This window comes from Nannospalax galili, unplaced genomic scaffold (genome assembly GCF_000622305.1).
Source record: "Nannospalax galili isolate Female #2095 unplaced genomic scaffold, S.galili_v1.0 scaffold1534, whole genome shotgun sequence".
NCBI lineage: Eukaryota > Metazoa > Chordata > Mammalia > Rodentia > Spalacidae > Nannospalax > Nannospalax galili.
Window position 1 is genome coordinate 1,199,162 of NW_008333781.1, and position 19,642 is coordinate 1,218,803.

General features: G+C 43.4%; 1 protein-coding gene across 3 annotated transcripts; it reads right to left on the reverse strand.

Moving 5' to 3' along the window:
* Positions 1-242: 242 nt before the first annotated feature.
* LOC103730283 (diphosphoinositol polyphosphate phosphohydrolase 3-alpha) lies at positions 243-4,857 on the reverse strand. 3 transcript variants are annotated; one of them, XM_008828470.1, is made up of 3 exons: positions 4,816-4,857; positions 4,006-4,640; positions 3,280-3,362 (listed from the first exon to the last, which is right to left on the reverse strand). In XM_008828470.1, the coding sequence occupies exons 2-3, from the start codon at positions 4,500-4,502 to the stop codon at positions 3,341-3,343; spliced, it is 519 nt and encodes a 172-aa protein (XP_008826692.1). In that variant the 5' UTR covers positions 4,503-4,640; positions 4,816-4,857; the 3' UTR covers positions 3,280-3,340. The 3 variants fall into 3 exon arrangements, 2 of the variants coding, with proteins under 2 accessions (XP_008826693.1, XP_008826692.1); XR_607094.2 differs by lacking the exon at positions 3,280-3,362 and adding an exon at positions 243-1,353 and having other exon boundaries at positions 3,687-4,845; XM_008828471.2 differs by lacking the exon at positions 3,280-3,362 and adding an exon at positions 243-1,353 and having other exon boundaries at positions 4,006-4,845.
* Positions 4,858-19,642: the final 14,785 nt, after the last annotated feature.

A 19,642-nucleotide genomic window follows, 5' to 3' on the forward strand; every position in this document is an offset into this window, starting at 1 on the left:
AACCTATAATGATTTAATTTATTCTGTTTTAATAGGACAAATTAAAAGAAAAACTCCAAGCATTGGTCTGTAGAACTAGCTATCCCTGAGCATGTCTCCCCTTCTATTTCTGGGCATTTGATCTCTTAGGCCAACATTTCAAAAAAGCAATCTAAATTTTTTTCTCATTCTCTAATATATAAGAAAAATATATTAGTCTTAGAAGGATTCCAATATTTCTAATGATTTTGATGAATGTTTTATTATGGAAAATGTCAAACATACAAAAGCAGAGATGAACATATATAACAAACATCATTCAGTTTCAATAATCTTAAAGGCCAATCTTGTTTTAATATGTCCAGTGCATTTACTATCTAGACTTATTTTGAAACGAATCCCAGACATTATACCATATTAATTATAAATATTTGACCATAGATAAGAATTGTTTCCTACATAATCACATTATATCAATATGAAATACAAAGTCAATGTTTAAAATATTACAGTTGTTTGATAAATTCATTCATTTTACAGTTTGATCAAATCAGGATCCAAGTCAGATCCATGTACATATTGATAAGTCTCTGAAGCATCTTTCAATTTATAGGTTCATCTTCCACCCTTTCCTTTCATCCTTGCAATTTATATACTGAAGAAACAATCATTTGTCCTATAGTTTCCTGAAGGCAGGATTCTGCTGATCAGATCTGCTTGATATAATTTGTTCCTCTGTTTCCTATGTTTTCTATAGAGCAGGAATTATGTCTAGAGGCACAGTCAAATTTAGGTTCAAAATTTTGGCAAATGTAGGAGGTACATAATGTCTGGGATAACACAGACATATGTGTAAGAATTTTTGCTAGTATCTCCCAGCTGCCTTGCAATCACTGTGTGACACCTGATATTCGAAAGCCACATATATGTTAGAGAGATTAGAAGAGGGATGTTTTGCCATTCAATATCATTACAAAATATTATTTAAACAAATATTCAGTGATATCTACCATATATAAAGTCATATATATGCTATATATGCACATATATATAGAGGGGGGAGAGACAGATATAAAGACTAAGAAAGCAATTTCTTTGCATTCAATGTCATATCTGATGGGAAATACAGACACATAATCATAAAGGCAGAAAAAGGTCACACGTGCCAAATAGAATTCTGTAAAGATACAGTGGTAGCACAATAACCTGAAGAATAGCCATGTTAATAACAGGAAGGAAATGTCCAAAAGCATAGGATGAGCTGTGTCCTTGGGGATGTCAAAGAGCTCACCTGTGCTTCAAAATTCCATTCATCATTGGGTTCATACACTTGATTCTTTCAAAGTAAATCTGAACAACATTTATTCCATTCACCTAAAAAAAGATAATCTGATTAATAAGGTTTTACTGGTTTATCCATTCCTGTAGAGTTTAGACAACAAATATTTTCTTATGATCTACTAGGGTTTATCAAACCCTTTATATTGAAAAAGCCCTCAGTGAATTACCCAATGTAGTTCTACTGTAAGCACAGGTCAGAATCTAAGGGAATAAACTGTCCCAGGTATGTTATGAAGCAAAAAAAAAGGTCAGGAATTCACTGGTAGTAGACATTTCTAATCTGTGAATCACTGACAAATGTCTCCAAATTTTAGTCACTGTTTTAGGGCCTGGAGTTATGGGGAGGATTCAAGTTCGCTCCTAGTACTCAAAGAGTTCATATTCTACCAGGAGACGTTAGGAAGATAACTACAATACTAGAATGATGCTGAAAACATTGGATTTGCATGGTGCTTTCACAAAAGGAACTCTAAAAACATAAAAGTTCTGGCCAGCTGTAAGTATTATATAGGCTCTAAGCACTTTCACCACCCTTTCCCAGTAAACAACTATGGAGGGAGACATTGTTCTTTCTTAGAAATAAACTCCATTTAAAGGGAAGTGAGAAAAGAAGCAACTCCATGTCCAAAGCCCATTAAATTATTTGTCCCAGAACTGCTTCTAAGCTTGCTGTTCTTTTACAAGCTGCCTATTCTTGTTATAAACTTCAAGTTTTACTTATGCTTCTAAATAAAGGTTTACAACAATTCACTTAAATGAAACCATACCATCATGTTATTTATAGGCATACCTCACTCTTTTAAGAAGGGATTTGATCAACATAACATAGGTTTCCAGGAAATTATGATATTTCTGAATCAACCATATCATAATTTCTTTGAATACAGCATATCTTCCTCAAACTTTTTAAAGTATAAGCATAGGCCAGTGGAGGAAAATCAGCCCTTTAACATGCTGAAAACAAATTTCTGTATCTTGTCTAAGTCTTACCTTTATCTTTCCTAAGTGCACTGAATTTTGGGGAGAATGGTATGACCTGTGCTTTACTGCACTGAACAAATAAAATTCAAAGGCACTAAATAAAAATTCTGTAAGGAGAAAAATCACACCTGTCCAACTTTTGAAGAACGGAAGATACAGACATGATTTGCTTTATTTCTGTGTCAATTCTTTTATTTGAACTTTTTGAGATTACTTTGTTAAAATGCAAGCCTATTAGGGGCTTTTGATTAATTTTTTCTAGAATTAACCCCAGAAATTATATTGAACAAGATCTACATGGATTTGAATTTAAAGTGTGATAACAGTAATGTTCTTTTGGTTGCAATGTGGAAGTGAAAGCACTCGAAGTTTTGCAAATTACACAATCTGCATTCTAAAGAAAATCTTAGCAAGCTGTTGTAACTCAATCCAAATGCTTCTGAATAAAGTAAATACATTTATCAGACAACTGATCAGTTGCTTAGAATCAGCATTCCTTTTCACATTAGTCAAATGCAGTTTAAAAGTAAAAAACAATATTGTGCATTATCTCTAGAATACTTCATTGTAGAATACTCCCAAATACTAGTGGTAACTTTAGATGGAGGTATATTTCCGTGTAAAATACAAAAATAAAGCAATAACCCAGTTTCCTTAGGTTTAGAATACACTCTTGAAGAATCTGAGGTTACTGAAAATACCTATCAGGTGATTTAGATTGCTGGGTAGTTACTAGCAACCATATTCAATAATTTTGAATTATTTAGGTTATGAAATTACATCCTTGGTTTATAAAAGCTATCATTTTGAAAAGGTGTTTTGTACTCATTTCTTTTACAATATCAATATATTTGACTGCATGTATTTTATTTAGATATATTTATATGACAGCCAAACATTATAAAAATAATATTCAATTCTATCAGTAACCACGTTTTTAAAAGCTAATATATAATAAAATACTTAAGTTAGTGTTGTTATCCATTCATATTTGGAGAATACATTTAGAATGTTGGTGTTATGTGTAGAAAGATATCCTTCAGTCATAGTCTCTGTGAAGGCTGTAATGAGAAAATAAGGAGAAAAGATGATAAAAAGATGCCCACTCAACCAAGCAGGTGAGACTTTAAAGGCCTCCACTACAAAACAAATCACAAGACTGACATCAAAAGCGCACACGCACATTCACGTATAAACGTCTGCAAAGGATGTAGAAAAAAACCAACCAAACAAAAACATCACAGGGCAGGCAGTACAGTCTGTCTGCCTGTCTGTCCCTCTCCTTTAACACACACACACACACACACACACACACACACACACACACACACCCCAACAATTGAAATGGTCCAGTCCTCCAAGAGCTGGGCTAGCAGTTAAGGCACCTTTCAACGAAATTCCATGCTGCACTGTCTGGTCACAGCATTTTACCATATCACCAGGAAGCGGTTTGAAAGCATCTGAAAAACGTGCAAATTGTCTGCAAACACCACCTGGCAACCGCGGCAGTTTGCAAGCGTGATTCAGAGGTCTGCCTGCCAAGGAAACAAAAGAAGCCTCCCTCCTGCCCCCATGACCACACAGGGCAGGAGAGGTGCTCTCCTGGCAGGCAGGCGCGGGCAAGCAGGCGGGCGGGCTGATGGGCAGGCGGGCGGCATGGGAAGAGAGGCGACAGCCAGGCGTCCAGGCGGGAGCGGTACATACTAAGGGTCGCTCTCCGGCTGCAGGGACAGGGCCGCGGAGTTTCCATTAGTCGGGGAGCCGCCCAGCTTCAGTTTCTCCAGGTACTCGGCGTGCACGGGCTTGTGGCACTGGAGGACCTTGATGGCATCTTCGATCTTGAACCACTCTCGCTTCCTCCCGATGCTGACCGAGTCTTCCCAATCCTCCAGCAGCTCGGTGACGGTGAGCACGAACACGTACGTCCTGTGCTTGCGGTCCTGGTTCTGCTCGAAGACGCCCAGCAGCCGGCCCAACTTCCCCTTGACGCCCGCCTCCTCGTAAACCTCGCGCACCGCCGCACCGTCCGGCTCCTCCTCGGGCTCCATGCCCCCGCCAGGCACGATCCAGCGGTCTGGGTACCTGCTGCTGCTCACCAGCAGGACCTCGTCCTCACGCTCGCTGCGGAAGCACAGGCACGCCGCCCGCTTCTTAAAGCCCTCGGGGTCGTAGGTTCGCGTCTGGTTTGGCTTGCACTTCATCCTAGGCGCGGCCGCCGCGCAGCCCAGGAGCTGGGGCAGAGGCAGGGCCGGGCGCCGGCTGCAGAGTTGCTGAGCTGAGCCGGAGCCGAGCCGGAGCCAAGCCGGAGCCGAGCTGCAACACCGGGAGAACACGCAGACCTGGGAGGGGGGCGGGGGCGAGGGCGAGACGCCGCGTCAGACAGTCCGCACAGCCAGGCGCTGCTGAGAGTTGCGAGCTCAACGCCCGCTTGGAGGCGCCTCGCGCTTCCGCCGCCCTGAGCCCGCGCCTCCTCACAAACCCCCCAAGGTGTCCCTGCACCACTCGCGCCACTACCTCGCTCGCGCGCTTGCTCAGCAGCCCTGGCCCGGGTTGAGCGAGGTGAGGCGCGTGCGCGTCCCCGTTCGCGTGCGCGCTCCGGAGGAGGGCGAGGGGTGGAGGAGGCGGGGGTCTCCGGGCTCCCACAGCAAGCAGCACCAGGGGCCCACTGCGCAGGCGCGCCGCATCTCAGGGCCAAGAAACCTCTCTGGTCGAGCACAGGGAGCTTGGACATCCATCCTATTGTTACTTTGAGGAGGGTCTTCCCCACGTTTGTGCCTCAACCAGATGTAGCCTTGAGAAACAGGCGCACAGATCTCTGCACACGCCAGGGGGTTGAAGACAGCGTCATGGTCCTCTCTGGTTATTGAAAAGCACTGCCTTATTTATAGGAAGAAGACTCAGAATGACCAACGAGAGTCTTGCCAAAATCATCACTGAATGCAAGTGGAAGAACATTATCTAGTGCTTTTTGTCCATCTTTGTAGTTTAAATTAGTTTATGCATCTCATGGTTTTCACATAGAAAATTGGCAAGCTAAAAAAAAAATCTCGTTTTTATCTGAAAGAAAAGACCTGCCAAATTACAGGAACTCTTCTTTGTTAAAAGCCCATCTTCGGTTAAACTAGCAGACAGTTTAATTTGAAATAAGACTATGAAGTAGACTGTAAATTGTTCTCTCTTTTTTTTTTAACCTGAATTACTGATTTAGATAGTGTTTTCAATACCAGGATAAAGAAAAATTCACCTACAATCTAATTAATTATCCAGGTCACCAAGCCATGGTGTTATTGAGCTGTGTTAGTCAAAATAACTTACTGCCTGGCCTACAAATAAATTCCACAATGTCTATATCAGTTCATCTTGAAATGGTGCTTTTTTTTTCTTTCCACACACTATCGAATGGATGGAATTTAAAGCAGATCTAAACCACTTCTTGCACTGCTAACTTTTTTCTACTTTTCAGCATAAAAGTCATTCATATGAAGCAAGGGCTGAATCATAATCACAGGCTTTAGTTTTGGAAAACTAATCCAGGGACCTAAGTGTTGATTACAAAAGTCCATTAAGAAGGTAGTGTTAGGAGTTGTAATAGATGGTATTTTCTGTTTGTTTTCCCCTTTCCTTCCCCTTACTCTTCAGGGAAAAAGGTAAGTTGATTTGAATAACCTTCTTTTGCACTGAGAAAAATGAACAAGTGTTTGAAATGCTTTAAAATTTTTTAAATAAAAAAAAATACTCTAACACTTTGCTTTCTTCAGCAGGTTCTCTTCTGAGCTTTGCCAGGCATCTTGGCTCAGACCTTTATTGAAGCCCATTTCCATGAACCCTGGTGGCATGTTACGTAGCCTCTCTGTTCCTCAGTTTCCCCATCACTGAACCCCGTGATTCTGCTTTTGCCCCCTTGCAAGTGGAAGCTGGAGAAGCACCCCACAGTCTTGGATTCAATCTCAAGAGTCTCCACCCCCGCACCCTGCACTCTAACCTGGCTTTCTCCTTGCTGAGCAGCTGGAGGGTTGGGAAAGCTCAGGTGTCCCTAAATGTACCCTTTATGGTTTGCCTGCCTGTGCCAGTGCCTGTGTACATGTGTCTGCACGTAACTGTGTAGGCCATAGGTCACCATGGGGTGTTTTCCTCCATTGCTGCCTACCTAGTGTTTTTTGAGACAAAGTGGGTTTAAATCTTAAGAGTTTCCACTCCCCGCCCCATTCTCTGGCTTTTTCCTTGATGAGCATCTAGGGGGTTTGGAGATGTAAAGCACCCAGAAATCCCTTCTTGGTATGGTTAATATATCAGTGCATGTGCAAGCATGGATTTCTGTGTGTATGTGACTGTGGAGTCCAGAGGTCAATTTAGGGTATCATCTTCTACCATCACTCCACACCCTGTTGTTCTTTTGTTGTTCTAACAGTTGGATTAAATCTCAAGAATATCAACCCACACATGCTACACCCTTCCCTGACTTTCTCCTTGATGGACACCTAGGGGTGTGGGAGACATAAATCACCCAGAAATCCCTTCACGGTACGGATTTCTGAGCACGTGCCCATACATGAGTACAAGGTAGAGGTCCCCACCTCTTTTTTTTTAACAAAAAAATCTTATTTTTATGTGTATGAGTTTATTGCCTGCGTGTATGTAACTGCATTCATGTCACGCAATGGTGGCAGAAGTGAGCAATGAATCCCCTGGAACTGGAGTTACAGCCCACATGTGGGTGCTAGGAATGAAATGCCAGGTCCTCTGCAAGAGCAATCAGTGCTTGTAACCCTCCAGTCTTTTTCTTTCTTTCTTCCTTTTTTTCACTTTTTTAAATCGAATTTTTGTGTATTTCATACATAACATCTCAATCATAATCATCTTTACACCCCCTTCCCCACTGGCACCTTCCCATACACCCCCCCCTGGAATTCATACATTCTATCATTTGTCTTAAGACCTACTGTGTCAAGTTAGTGTCCCCAGATCATCCCTCAGTGCAAACTCATCTACTGAGGTCTAGTCAGCCTTTCTGGAATCTCTTACTTTAGGAAGATCAGCTTTTCCTCACCGAGCAGTTACAATATTTCTTCAGCTAAGACTGGAGTCAGCTGTCCATTTCCCCAGTTCTATGCTGAGTTTTTGTCTCTTTCAGTTTGCGTGGGTCCTGTGCATGCTGACACCATCGCTGTAGATTCATATGAGCAGGGCCCCAGGAACTTGTAAGACTCTCTTTCCATATGGTTGTGCACTTCCTCCCTGGCTCTTGTAATCTTTCTGCCCCCTCTTCTTCAATGGTCCCTGAGCCCTGGGTGGTTGTAGAGTAATATAGGAGTCCTGTCCAAGGACCACCACTCTATAGACTTAGTCTCTACACTTTGGCCATTTTTGACCTTTTGTCTCCCTGGCCCTCTGTTGCAATGAAGAGGGCTTCATTAATGAGAATTGAGATATTCATTGTTGTTGTCTTTACCCACTTCTTCTATGTTCTGTGAGCCTTAGACATAGAGGTTGCATTGTAGATGTGCCACTTAAGACTTGGGCAATTCACAGACAATATCTGTTTGTGACCAGTTGTGGTACTAATGTGGTAATATTCTCTGCCTGGTGGAAAAGAAGCTTCTTTGATGAGTGGTGACTGGGATATTTGTCTGCAAATATAAGGACCCATATTTTGCACATAGTAAGAAATCACATTATTCTAGGGATCTGACACTTTGGGAGTTTTCTCTAAGATCTCTGACCTCCCCAGTCATGTATATTTGGCAATGTTTACAGTACTAAACATGAGTTTTCTCCCATTTAGTAGGCTTTTAGTCCAGTTATGTAGCTGTTGATTGCCCCCAAGATAAAAGTGCCACTACTGAACCAGTGTCATATACTGCCCAGGTCGCTGATGTGGTTATTTGGTCTTGAAGCTGGTGTTGGAGCATTGATTGAAATTCTTTCTTAGCACCTTGTATAGTGCTTTCCAAAGCCCTATACAAGGCTAGCTATCTAGCCATCAGGTAATGTGGCTTCCAGGTCAATTCCAGCTCTGTTGCTCCAAATCTGTATCCGAAGCATGTTCTGTCTTCAGCAGTAGAGTCTGGGAGGCAATCATGGGATGTTGCAATAGTCTGTGCAATTTTGAGTGTCTCTTGGACCACCCTGCCTAACAACTTAAAGAAAGGTTTCTCCCATCTAGCACTGTTTCTTCTTATGTAAGCCTTTAGCTAGACACATGGACTCATTTAGAGATATTGTATATGTAATTTGTTGTTATGTTATTGTAATAATAGGGTTTCCTCTCTTTTTTTAACACTACCTAGGCATTATTTATCTCTACTCTCTCCCTGTCTAACCCCTGTACCATGACTTCCCCATTTAAAGTGTCCCCCTTTTCCCCATTTCTCACTTAATAATACTAGTCTCCTACGGTCCCACCTCTCTTGAGCTCCTTTCACTTTATCCCCGAAGTTCCTTGTATAACCCTCCCTCCCCCTCCCATTTAAATACCTCCATTTTATCCTTTTCTACCTTTGTATGACATGTCTCCTATTGCTCTTCTTTCTCAGGTTTCTTCTTTCCCTTTACCTCCCTGGTTCCTTTTAATTATCCTGGTTCCTGCAGTTATATCAGATAGGTATGCACCTATAAGGATTTGGTGCTAAGATCCTCATATGAGGGAGAATATATGTCATTCATTTTTTTTTTGAGTCTGTTTTACTTCATGTATTAGTTACTTTTCTGTTGCTGTGACAGAAACACCATGACCAAGGGAGCTTATAAAAGGAAAAAGTTTATTTAGCATAGGTTCCAGGGTAATTACAGTCCATCATGGAAGGGAGGCATGGTGGCAGAAAGTGGCTAGAACGGGAGCAGAAAGCCAAGTGTGTCAGGAGTAACAGTGTCCACATCCTTTATTGTCCCTGAGGGAGAAAGAGAGGAACCATCCTCAGGGGTGAAACACTCCCTGGACGGGTTATCATCATGGTCCCCTTGTTGGGGCAAATATTTAATATTCCTCACCAGCACCCAGAGAGGTCTCTTTTCATTTTGAGGGAATACACACCCAAACCCTCTTCCCGCTGTAAGAAGTGGTGGTCCCCACCAGGCTCCAGTGAGCAGGTCTCTCCATTTGACCAGAATGGAGCTGTAGCTTGTAGATGAGGACCAATGTTTTTGGAAGGGGGACAAATACTTGTCTTCTTTGGAAAAATTTAGAATATTTAAGGTAAATAAGGCCTTTTTTAGTTGATCATGTGGAGGCAGGGACTCCCCCTTTTGTTTTGTAATTGGATTTTTAAGGTTTGATTGGCTCTTTCCACAATGGCTTGTCCCCTAGGGTTATAAGGAATGCCCATGGAGTGTGAAATCTTCCATGTTTGAAGGAACTCTGAAAAGGGCTTGTTTATAAAGCATGGGCCATTATCTGTTTTAATTTGATCAGGTAGTCCAAGGGTGGCGAAACATTGAAGCATATGGCTGATTGCATGTTTGGCCTTCTCCCCAGTGTGTGCTGTCACCCAGCAGGCATGCGAGAAGGAATCAACTGACAGGAAGATATATTTAAGTTTTCCAGAAGGGGCATAGTGAGTGACATCAATCTGCCAGAGGTTGTTAGGCTGAAGGCCTCTAGGGTTGGTACCTGAATTTTGAAGAGGGGGGACCTGAAGAAAAGGCTGGCAATATTGACAGGTGTGTATAATTTTTTTTTTTAGGTCTTTGGCTGCACGTGGGGGAGTTTTTGTCTAAATCCTCTCCAGGTGAGACGGGTCAATTGGTGAAATTGGGTAGCCTCAGAGACTGTGTGACACTGATGTGAATAGGCCAGTTGATCAGCTATTTCCTTCTGTCAGAAATCCAGGCAAATTTTGGTGGCCTCTAAGATGATAGAGGTATATTGGATTCACCCTAAATGGACCTGAATCATCAGAGGAGATATGGGGTTGAAGTCCAATCTAATATAAGCCTCCACTAGGTGGGGCAGTAAATTAACCACATATAGACTGTCTGAAAATAGGTTGAAAGGCTCAGATATGGAGTCCAACGCCATGACAACAGCAAAGAGCTCTTTAAATTGTGGCGATCCCTCAACCTGGCAGGAGACTGATTTAATGGGTACAGGAGTTTGTCCCTGTTTTAGGGGAGGATAAATGATCAAAGAGGCTCCTAGATGCCCTCCATCAGTAAACACAGTTATGAATTCAGGACTGGGTTGAGAAAGAAAAAGTCTATGGGGCTCCCACTGCAACCTCAAGAAGGAGCTCATCCACTTATAAGGGCCATAGTGGCAGTCAATTTTGCCAAAAAATCCCTCCAGAGCCAGCGCGATTCTCTCATTGTTTCTTTGAAGCCATGTAAAATCTGTCAATCTATAGGGGGTGATAATGGTATGAGGCTCAATGCCAAACAACCAGACTGCTGTGTCCCTACCCTTGATAATGCAATCAACAATTTGGTTGACCATGGAATAAACTTGAGGAGTTCCACCCATGGATAAATGGATCCATAGTATGGGCTCACCCTCTTGTGCCAAGAGAGCAGTGCACAGTGTACTTCCAATGAAAAGATAAAGAGACATGGGGGCATCAGGATCAAATCTTTTTAGAGTGGCCTCATTTATGGATTGTTGGATTTTGGCTAGAATTTGTAGGCACTTGTGTGGGTAACTTTACCCTGGAGGTTAAGTCAAGGCCTTGCAAGAGGTCAAATAAGGGTAAGTCAAGGCCTCGCAAGAGGTCAAATAAGGGAACCGGACTCCTCAGTGGTGATGGGTATCCAGGGTCTAAGCCAATTAATTTCCCCTAATAACTTTTGAAGTTGGGGCAGATTATAAGTATCCTGAACGGAAAGCTGAGGCTTAGTGGGCAAAACAGCATCTATAGATAACATAGTGCCCAGTATCTTAAAAGGTGGAATGTTTTGAATTTTATTAGGGGCCACCTTAAAATTGTTTTCCTGAAGGATGGCGAGACAGTCGGAGGTTAGTTCGTGGAGGCTGGAGGGTTCAGGGCTCCCCAAAATTATATCATCCATATAGATGTAGAACAGAACATCCGGTCTCCCCATGAGTGAAGCAAAAATGTGGGTTAGGTAATCCTGGCAAATGGGAGGACTATTAGTCATACCTTGGGGCAGGACAGTCCATTCAAATCTTAAATCTGGCCCACGAAAACTAATTGAGGGTATGGAGAATGCAAATTTTTCTGTCATTAGGGTGAAGGGGAGAATTGAGAAAAAACAGTCCTTAATCAGCAATAGTTAAATAGTAAGTTTTGGGGATTGCCGGAATCCAGGGGAGCCCCCTGGGGGGTCCCTAAAGGCATCATTCTCTCATTAATTTTTCTAAGATCTTGTAATAGCCTCCAGGAGGCGCTGGCCTTTTTAATGATAAATACAGAAGAATTCCAGGGGCTTGTTGATGGCCTTACATGTCCCAGGTCTAATTGCTGTTTGACCAGCTAATGAAGATGTTGAAGTTTATGTGAGGGGAGAGGCCACTGCTTAACCCATATGGGTTCCCCAGGTATCCATTGAATTTGGATGACTGAGGGCTGAGCAGTGGCCCTTAGGATTGGGGGTAATCCTGGGGGTAATTTCGTCTGAGCTGTTCAAAATAGGGATCATCTCGATAATTGGGGTGACTGATCTGCCCTTCCTCAAAATGCTGTTGATATTCTTCGGTGTCTAAGAGATCATTATAAAAGGCCTTGTGGTCAGTAGTGATGAAGGCTTCAGCCTCACCCAGAATGTCCTGGCCTAGAAGATTGGCAGTTAACCCAGAGACCAGAAGAGGGCGCACCTCTCCATGACTTCCATTGGGATCAATCCAGGGCAGCCAAGTGGCCATTTCCCACGATGTGGATTGCCCGCCCACGCCCAGTAGGGACGGGCCAGGCACCAGCTGCCAGGAATGCGGAACTTCTTTTCTAATTACTGTGCGATCTGCACCAGTATCAATGAGAAATTTAAAGGTCTTACTCCCTATGGTTAAAGACATCTTTGGTCACAGGCCAGAGGCTAATGGGACTGTCCAATGGGTCTGAACTGGCTCACTTTCCTTATTTAATGGGGCTGGGGCTCACCCGAGGGGAATTTAAAGACTCGCCCTTAAGGGTGAATTTGGATCTGCAATCACGCGCCCAATGAAAGCCCTTCTTACATCTAGGACAGGGTGTGCGTGGGCCTCCCCCTCCCCTGGACGAGTTGGGGTTTTTTTTGTCTGGTTGGGGCACTCCCACCGAAAATGCCCTTCCTTGCCACACCCAAAACATGTCCTCTTATCGGACACTTTAGTCTGTTGTAAGGTGTTGATAAGGGTCTGTAGCTCCTCCTGGTGGCTAGTCTGAAGTGTAGTCACCATTGCTCTAGACTGATGAGATGCAGTTCCTACATCCCGGGCAGCCACTATCCACTTATCCATGGGTTGATGTCGCAGCCCAGCACAAGCTAGTCTATAGTTGGATGTCATACCATCCCAAACCAGTGACCGGACAAACAGGTCACGCAATTCCCCTGGGGGAAACTTTCTTTGCAGGCTCTTTTGCACTCTGTCTATAAAGGTGGGGAGGTCCTCTGTGGCCTGTGGCCTTTTCCCAGATATGGGAGATTCAGTAGGGCCTTCATCTAGCTTTCCCCAAGCTGTAAGGCCAACGGCCAGAACCTGATCCTGATAGGGAGGAGGGATGGCTGCCTGTTGGGCCCCGGTAGCAAACTGATCAGCTGTGCTGGAGAGCATGCCATAAGTAATGGGTATGGGAGGCTGGGCCCTTTGGTTCTCTTCTCCGTGGATGCGACATTCTTCACTGAAATAGGCCAGCCACTTAAGGAGCATAGGGCCAGGGAGCACTGCCTTAGCTAAGTCTTTCCAGTCCTGCGGCATGGACGCTTGGTGCGCAAGTCCCTCGAGAAGAGTTTCTGCCCAGGGAGAATTGGGACCGTCTTCGGCCATGGCCTTCTTTAACTCTTTAAGGTCCTGAGCCTGCCATGGATACCATGCAGAGGGTCTGTCACCTCCCGGGTTAACATTAACAGGGAAAAGGTGAGCAGTCCCCTCCTCAATGACCCCACCCCCATTGTACGGGGGTGGAACAGAGGGAGTCCGGAATGGATTAGTCTGTGTTTGTGAGGGTAGAGGGCCTTTACAGGGCCAAGGGGCACTCCCAAAAGGGTCTAGGGAGGGATACAGATGTTTAGATCGATCTGGAGGATCTGTGTGACCCGAGGGTCCGGGATCCAGCTTGGAGTCTGACTGTGCCTCAGGGACTGAGTCAGCGGCCTTGGCCGGGGTTGGAGTCTGGGCCTCCACCACCTTTGTCCTCGGTGGGCGTGGCCCTTTAAGGCAGATACCTTGGGGAGCGCTCCCAGAGGGGGGATCTCTCCCTTTTCTATCTGGGCCCATCTGATTAACTTTTCAACTCTATCCGAAGTATCCCAACCAAAGAGATTGCTCTCTGGAAGCCAGGGCGCAATCTTTAGCAAGCATCCCCATGCCTGGAGAGCTTGGCTGTCTGAGAGGTCAAGGCCCCTGCTTTTGAGCAGGACCCTGAGGGAATCTAAAGAGGGGTCAGGCTTAGAATTGGACTTCCCCATAACTTATGGGAGTACACTCACCCACAGACCGATTGGTCAATCAACAAACTTCGTGATAGGCAGTGCCTCACACAGGGCACCAATCTGTCGGATTGCTCTCCGACAGGTACAGCACAGGGAGAGAGGCCAGGACCAGCCTGTGTTCCTCTCTTAGGGGCTGAGTGGGATAGTGTTGGTGACTCAGAAACCACACTGAGTCAGGAGTCTTGTCAAAGCAGGAACTCACTTTATTGTGTCAGGCATTACCTTATATAGTTTAATCAAAAAGGGGTGTGGAAAGGGAAGGGCAAAGGTGTATGTCATCTGGGGCAATGGCTGTGAGCCACTGGGAATTGGCCACGCCAGCTGTGACTGGGGAGAGGAAGTCTGAGGTCGGGCCCTGCTGAGTCACCTCCGCGAGGAAGTGACTGGCCAGAGACAGGTCACAAAACTTTAGTCAGGCTCAGGAAGTTACAATAGGCCTCGTCATAAGTTGTGCCACAATAATGAGGGTCCCGGAGACCCAAAACAAGTGCTCACATCTTCACGCAGACACAGGAAGCAGACACAGCCCTCCTCCCTGGGATGGGCTTCATCCAGTATAGCCACACATTCTAAGGCCCAACCATAACCCTAATAGTAACCTTTGACCTAACCCTAGCCCTTACCTAACCCTAAACATAACTCTAGCCCTAAACCTAACCCTAATACTAATCCTAACACTTATAACCCTAACCCTAAACCTACCCTAATCCTAACCCTAAACATGTCATTAGACATAACCCTAGCCCTTAGCCAAACCCTAACCTTAACCTAAACCTAACCCTAAACATACCCCTAGACTAACACTAACCCTAATCTTAAATCTAAGCCTAACCCTACTCATAACCCTAGCCCTAAACCTACGTCTAAATCTAACCCTACCCCTAACCCTAACCTTGCCCTAATCCTAACTGTAAACCTAATGTTCACCCTAAACCTAACCCTAACCCTAAAAATAACCCCAGAACTGATGCTAAATGACCTAGCCATAACCCTAACCCTAAACATAAACCTAGAACTGACCCCAAAAGCTAAATGTAAACCTAAGCCTAACCCTAACATATGCCTACCCCTTACTCCTAAGCATAAACATAACCCTAGACCCAATCCTAACCAAAACACTAGCCTTAACCCTAACCCTGGCCCTAAAACTAACCCCAAACCTAGGCCTAACCCTACCCTAATCATAACCTTAAAACTAACCCTAGACCTAACCCTAACCCTAACCATAACCATAATATTAACCTTTGACCTAACCCAAAGAATAGCCTAGCCCTATCCATAAATCTATCCCTAACCCTAGCCCTAACTCTAACCCTAATCCTATCATTAAACATACCCCTATATTTAACCCTAACCCTAGACCTAACCCTAACCCTTACCTTAACCCTAAAAGTAATTCTAGACCTAATCCTAAACCTAACATTAACCATAATCCTAACAATTTACCTAACCCTAACCTTAACCCTAGCCTCAGCCTTAATCCTCACCCTAAACCTAATCTTAACACTGAACACAGCATAGCCCTAACGCTAACCTTAACCCTAAATAACCCTAGAACTAACGGTAAACATAAACTTGCCCTAATCCAAACCCCAACCCTAAACAACAGCCTAGACCTGACCCTAACACTAAACCTAAACCTAAGCCTAACCCTGACCTACATCTACCCCTTATTCTAAACCTAACCATAAACATAACCCTAGACCAAACACTAACCAAAACCCTACTCCTAACCCTCAACCTGAGCCTGGCCATAAACCTAACCTCAACCCTAGGCCTAACTCTACCCTAATCATAACCCCAAAACTAACCCTAGACCTCACCCTAACCCTATTATTAACCTTCGACCTAATCCAAACCCTAAACCTAGCCCTAGCCATAAACTTATCCATAACACTAGCTGTAACTCTAACTCTAATCCTCTCACTAAACCCACCCCTAGATTTAACCCTAACCCTAAACCTAACCCTAACCTTAGCCCTTACCTTAACCCTAAAAGTAATGCTAGACCTAATCCTAAACCTAACCTTAACCACAATCCTAACATTTAGCCTCACCTTAACCCTAAAGACAACACTAGCCTAAACCCAAGCCATAAACCAGGCTCAAACCCTAAACCTAAACCTAAGCCTAACTCTTGATGTAACACTAGCCCTAACCCTACCTCTAACTCTAACCCTCAACCTAAACATAACCCTAGACCCAATCCTAAACCTAACCTAACCTTAACCTTAACCCTGGCCTTGGCCATAAATCTAACTCTACCCCTAACCCTAATCGTAATCCTATCATTAAACCTACCCCTAGATTTAATCCTAAAACTAACCCTCACCCTAAATCGATCTCCAAACTTACATCTAACCCTAAAGCTAACCCTTAGATAACCCTAACCCTAAACAACTCTAGCCATAATCCTAACCCTAATTCTAACACTTAACATAATCCTAACCTTAAGCATAACCCTAACTCTAACTCTACCTCTAACACGAAACCTGTCCTTACTGTAGCCCTAGCCATAAACCTAACCCTAAACCTAGCTCTAAATCAAAACCTAACCATAAATACTATCCTAACCCTAACCCTAATTAGCTTCCCCCTAATCCTAAACCAAGAGCTAATCTAAAACTAATCCAAACCCTAAACCTAACCTTAATCCCAAACATAACACTAGCCCTCACCCTAACCCTAATCCTAACCGTAAACATATCCTTAGACCCAACCCTAACACTAACACTAATACATATCTATCCCTTATCTAAACCCTAGCCCTAAATTTAAACCTAACCCTAAACATAACTGTAGCCATAACACGAATCCTAACCCTAAACCTAAACCTAACCCTACACATAACCCTAACCCTAATCCTAGCTCTAAACCTAACCCTAACCCTAAACCTAGCCCCAGCCCTGTGCTTAATCCTAACCCTAATACTAACCTTTGACCTAACCCTAGCCCTAGCCCTAACTGTACCCCTAAACCTAACACTATTTGTAACACTTATCCTAACCCTAAACCAAACATAACCCTAGCCCTAACACTAATGCTAAACCTAGCCCTAACATTAACCCAAGCCATAAACATAAATATAATCCTAGCTGTATACCAAACTCTAACCCTAAACATAACCATAGGCCATACCCTAACCCTCAAATGAAGCCTAACACTCAACCAAACCCTAGCCATAATTCTACCTCTAACCCTAATCATAACACTAACCTTAGCAAAAGCCCTAACCCTAACCCTAAACCTGTCATAACCCAAGCCTAGACCTTCTCCTAATCCTAATCGTAATCCTAACCCTAAAACTGAGCAAACACTAAACCTAAACATAACTCTAGACCTAACCCTAACACTATCCCTAACCATAAACCTAATGGTAACCATAAGCCTAACCCCATTCCTAAACATAACCCTAGCCCTAATCCTAACACTAACCCTAAATAAAACCTAACCCTTACCTTAAACCTAAACCTAGCCCACACCCAAACAAAAATCCTAATCCTACCTCTAACCCTAACCCTAACCCTAACCCTATCCATAAATCTAGCCCTAAATCTAACCTAACCATAGCCTTTGCCCCAATCCTAAGCCTAACTATTAACCTAACCCCAACTCTAAACATAACCCTAGAACTAACCCTAACACTAAACCTAATCCTAACCCTAGAACTAACCCTAACACTAACCCTAATCCTAACCATAAACCTAACACTAATCCTAGCCCTAACCCTAACCCTAAGCCTAACTGTAACAGTAATCTTGGGTCTAACCCCAACTTGAACCCTAACCCTAAATGTATCCCTAGCCTTATACCTAATCCTAACCCTATCCATAATACTAGCCCTAATCCTAACCCTTAACATAGCCCTAACCCTAAACACAATGCTAGCCATAATCCTAACCCTAACCCTAACCTTAACAGGAAAAATAATGCTACCCCTAACCCTATCCCTAATGGTAACCCTAATCCTAACCCTAAACATAATCCTAGACTCAACTGTAACCCTAACTATAATCCTAACTCTAGCCATACTCCTACCTCTAGCCCTAAACCTAACCTTATCTCTAAACCAAAGTCTAATCCTAGATGAAACCACAGCACCGACCCTACCTCTAATCCTAACCCTAATCCAAACCCTAAGGCTAACTCTAACCCTAAACCTAAGCCTAACCTTCCATCTAGCCCTATCCCTAACCTTACTTCTAATCCTAAACCTAAGCCTAGCTCTAACACTAACCCTGATCCTAATTCTCAACCTAACCCTAACCATAAGCAAAAACCTAACCCTAATCCTAACCCTAACACTAAATCTAAACCTGTTATAGCCATAGCACTAAACCTAAACCTAACCCTAGCCCCAAGCCTAAAACAGACCACAAACATAATCCTAGCCCTAACCCTAATCCTAAATCTAGACCATTTCTAGCCCTTACCCTAAACCTAAACTTAACCCAAAATATAAGGCTAGCCCTAACCCTGACTCTAACCTAGCACTAGAATCCTACCCCAAGTCTAACCCTTATATTAACCCTAAAACTAACTTACACCTAATCCTAACCATAACCATAACCATAATCATAAACCTAACCTTAAACCTAGCCCTAACCCTAAATCTATCCCTAACCTTATCTCTAACCCTAACCTTACCTAACTCTAACCCTAAACATAACTCTAGCCTTAACCCTAACCGTATTCTTAACCCTACACCTACCATTAGACCTAACCCTAACTCTAGCTCTAGTCCTAACCCTTATCTTTACCTAAACCTAACACAAGACCTAATCCTAACCCTAGCCCTAACCATAAACCTAACACTTAACCTCACCCTAAACCTAAAGACAATGCTAGCCCTAAACCTAATCCTAAACCTAACACTAAACCTAAATCTAAGCCTAATGCTTAATGTAACTCTAGGCCTAACACTACCCCTAACTCTAAGCCTAAATGTAAACATAACCCTAGACCCTACACTAACCCTAATATGAACCCTAAATCTAATCCTAATCCTGACCCTGGCCCTGGCCATAAAACTAATGCTAGCCCTAGCTATAACTCTAACCATAATCCATCATTAAACCTACCCCTAGATTTAACCCTAGCCCTAGCACTAATCTAACCCTTATTTTAACTCTAAACCTAACCTTAGACCTAATCCAAACCCTAACCCTAACCACAAACCTAACACTTAACCTCACTCTAACACTAAACACAACCCTAGCCCTATCCCAGACGCTAACCCTAACCTTAACCCTAGCCCTCACTCTAATCCTAAATCTGAAATAACTCTAATTCTAAAAATAACCCAATCCTAACACTAAACTGAATCCTCACCCTAAACCTAACCCTAACCCTATACATAAACTTAACCTAACCCTAACCCTAAACCTAAACCTAAGCCTAACCCTCCATGTAGCCCTAGCCCTAACCTTACTTCTAACATTAACCCTAAGCCTAGCCCTAACCCTAACCCTGATCCTAAACCTTAACCTAACCCTAACCCTAAGCAAAAACCTAGCCCTAACCCTAACCAGAACACTAAATCTAAAACTATCATAACCATTGCCCTAAACCTAAACCTAAACCTAGCCCTAACCCTAATCCTATTCCTAACACTTAATCTAACCCTAACCCCAAACACATCCTTAGCCCTAACACTAAGACTAACCCTAGTTCTAGCCCTAACATAAACAGTAGCCTCAAGCATAAACATAATCCTAGCCATAAACCTGACCCTAACCCTAAACATAACCATAGGCCATACCCT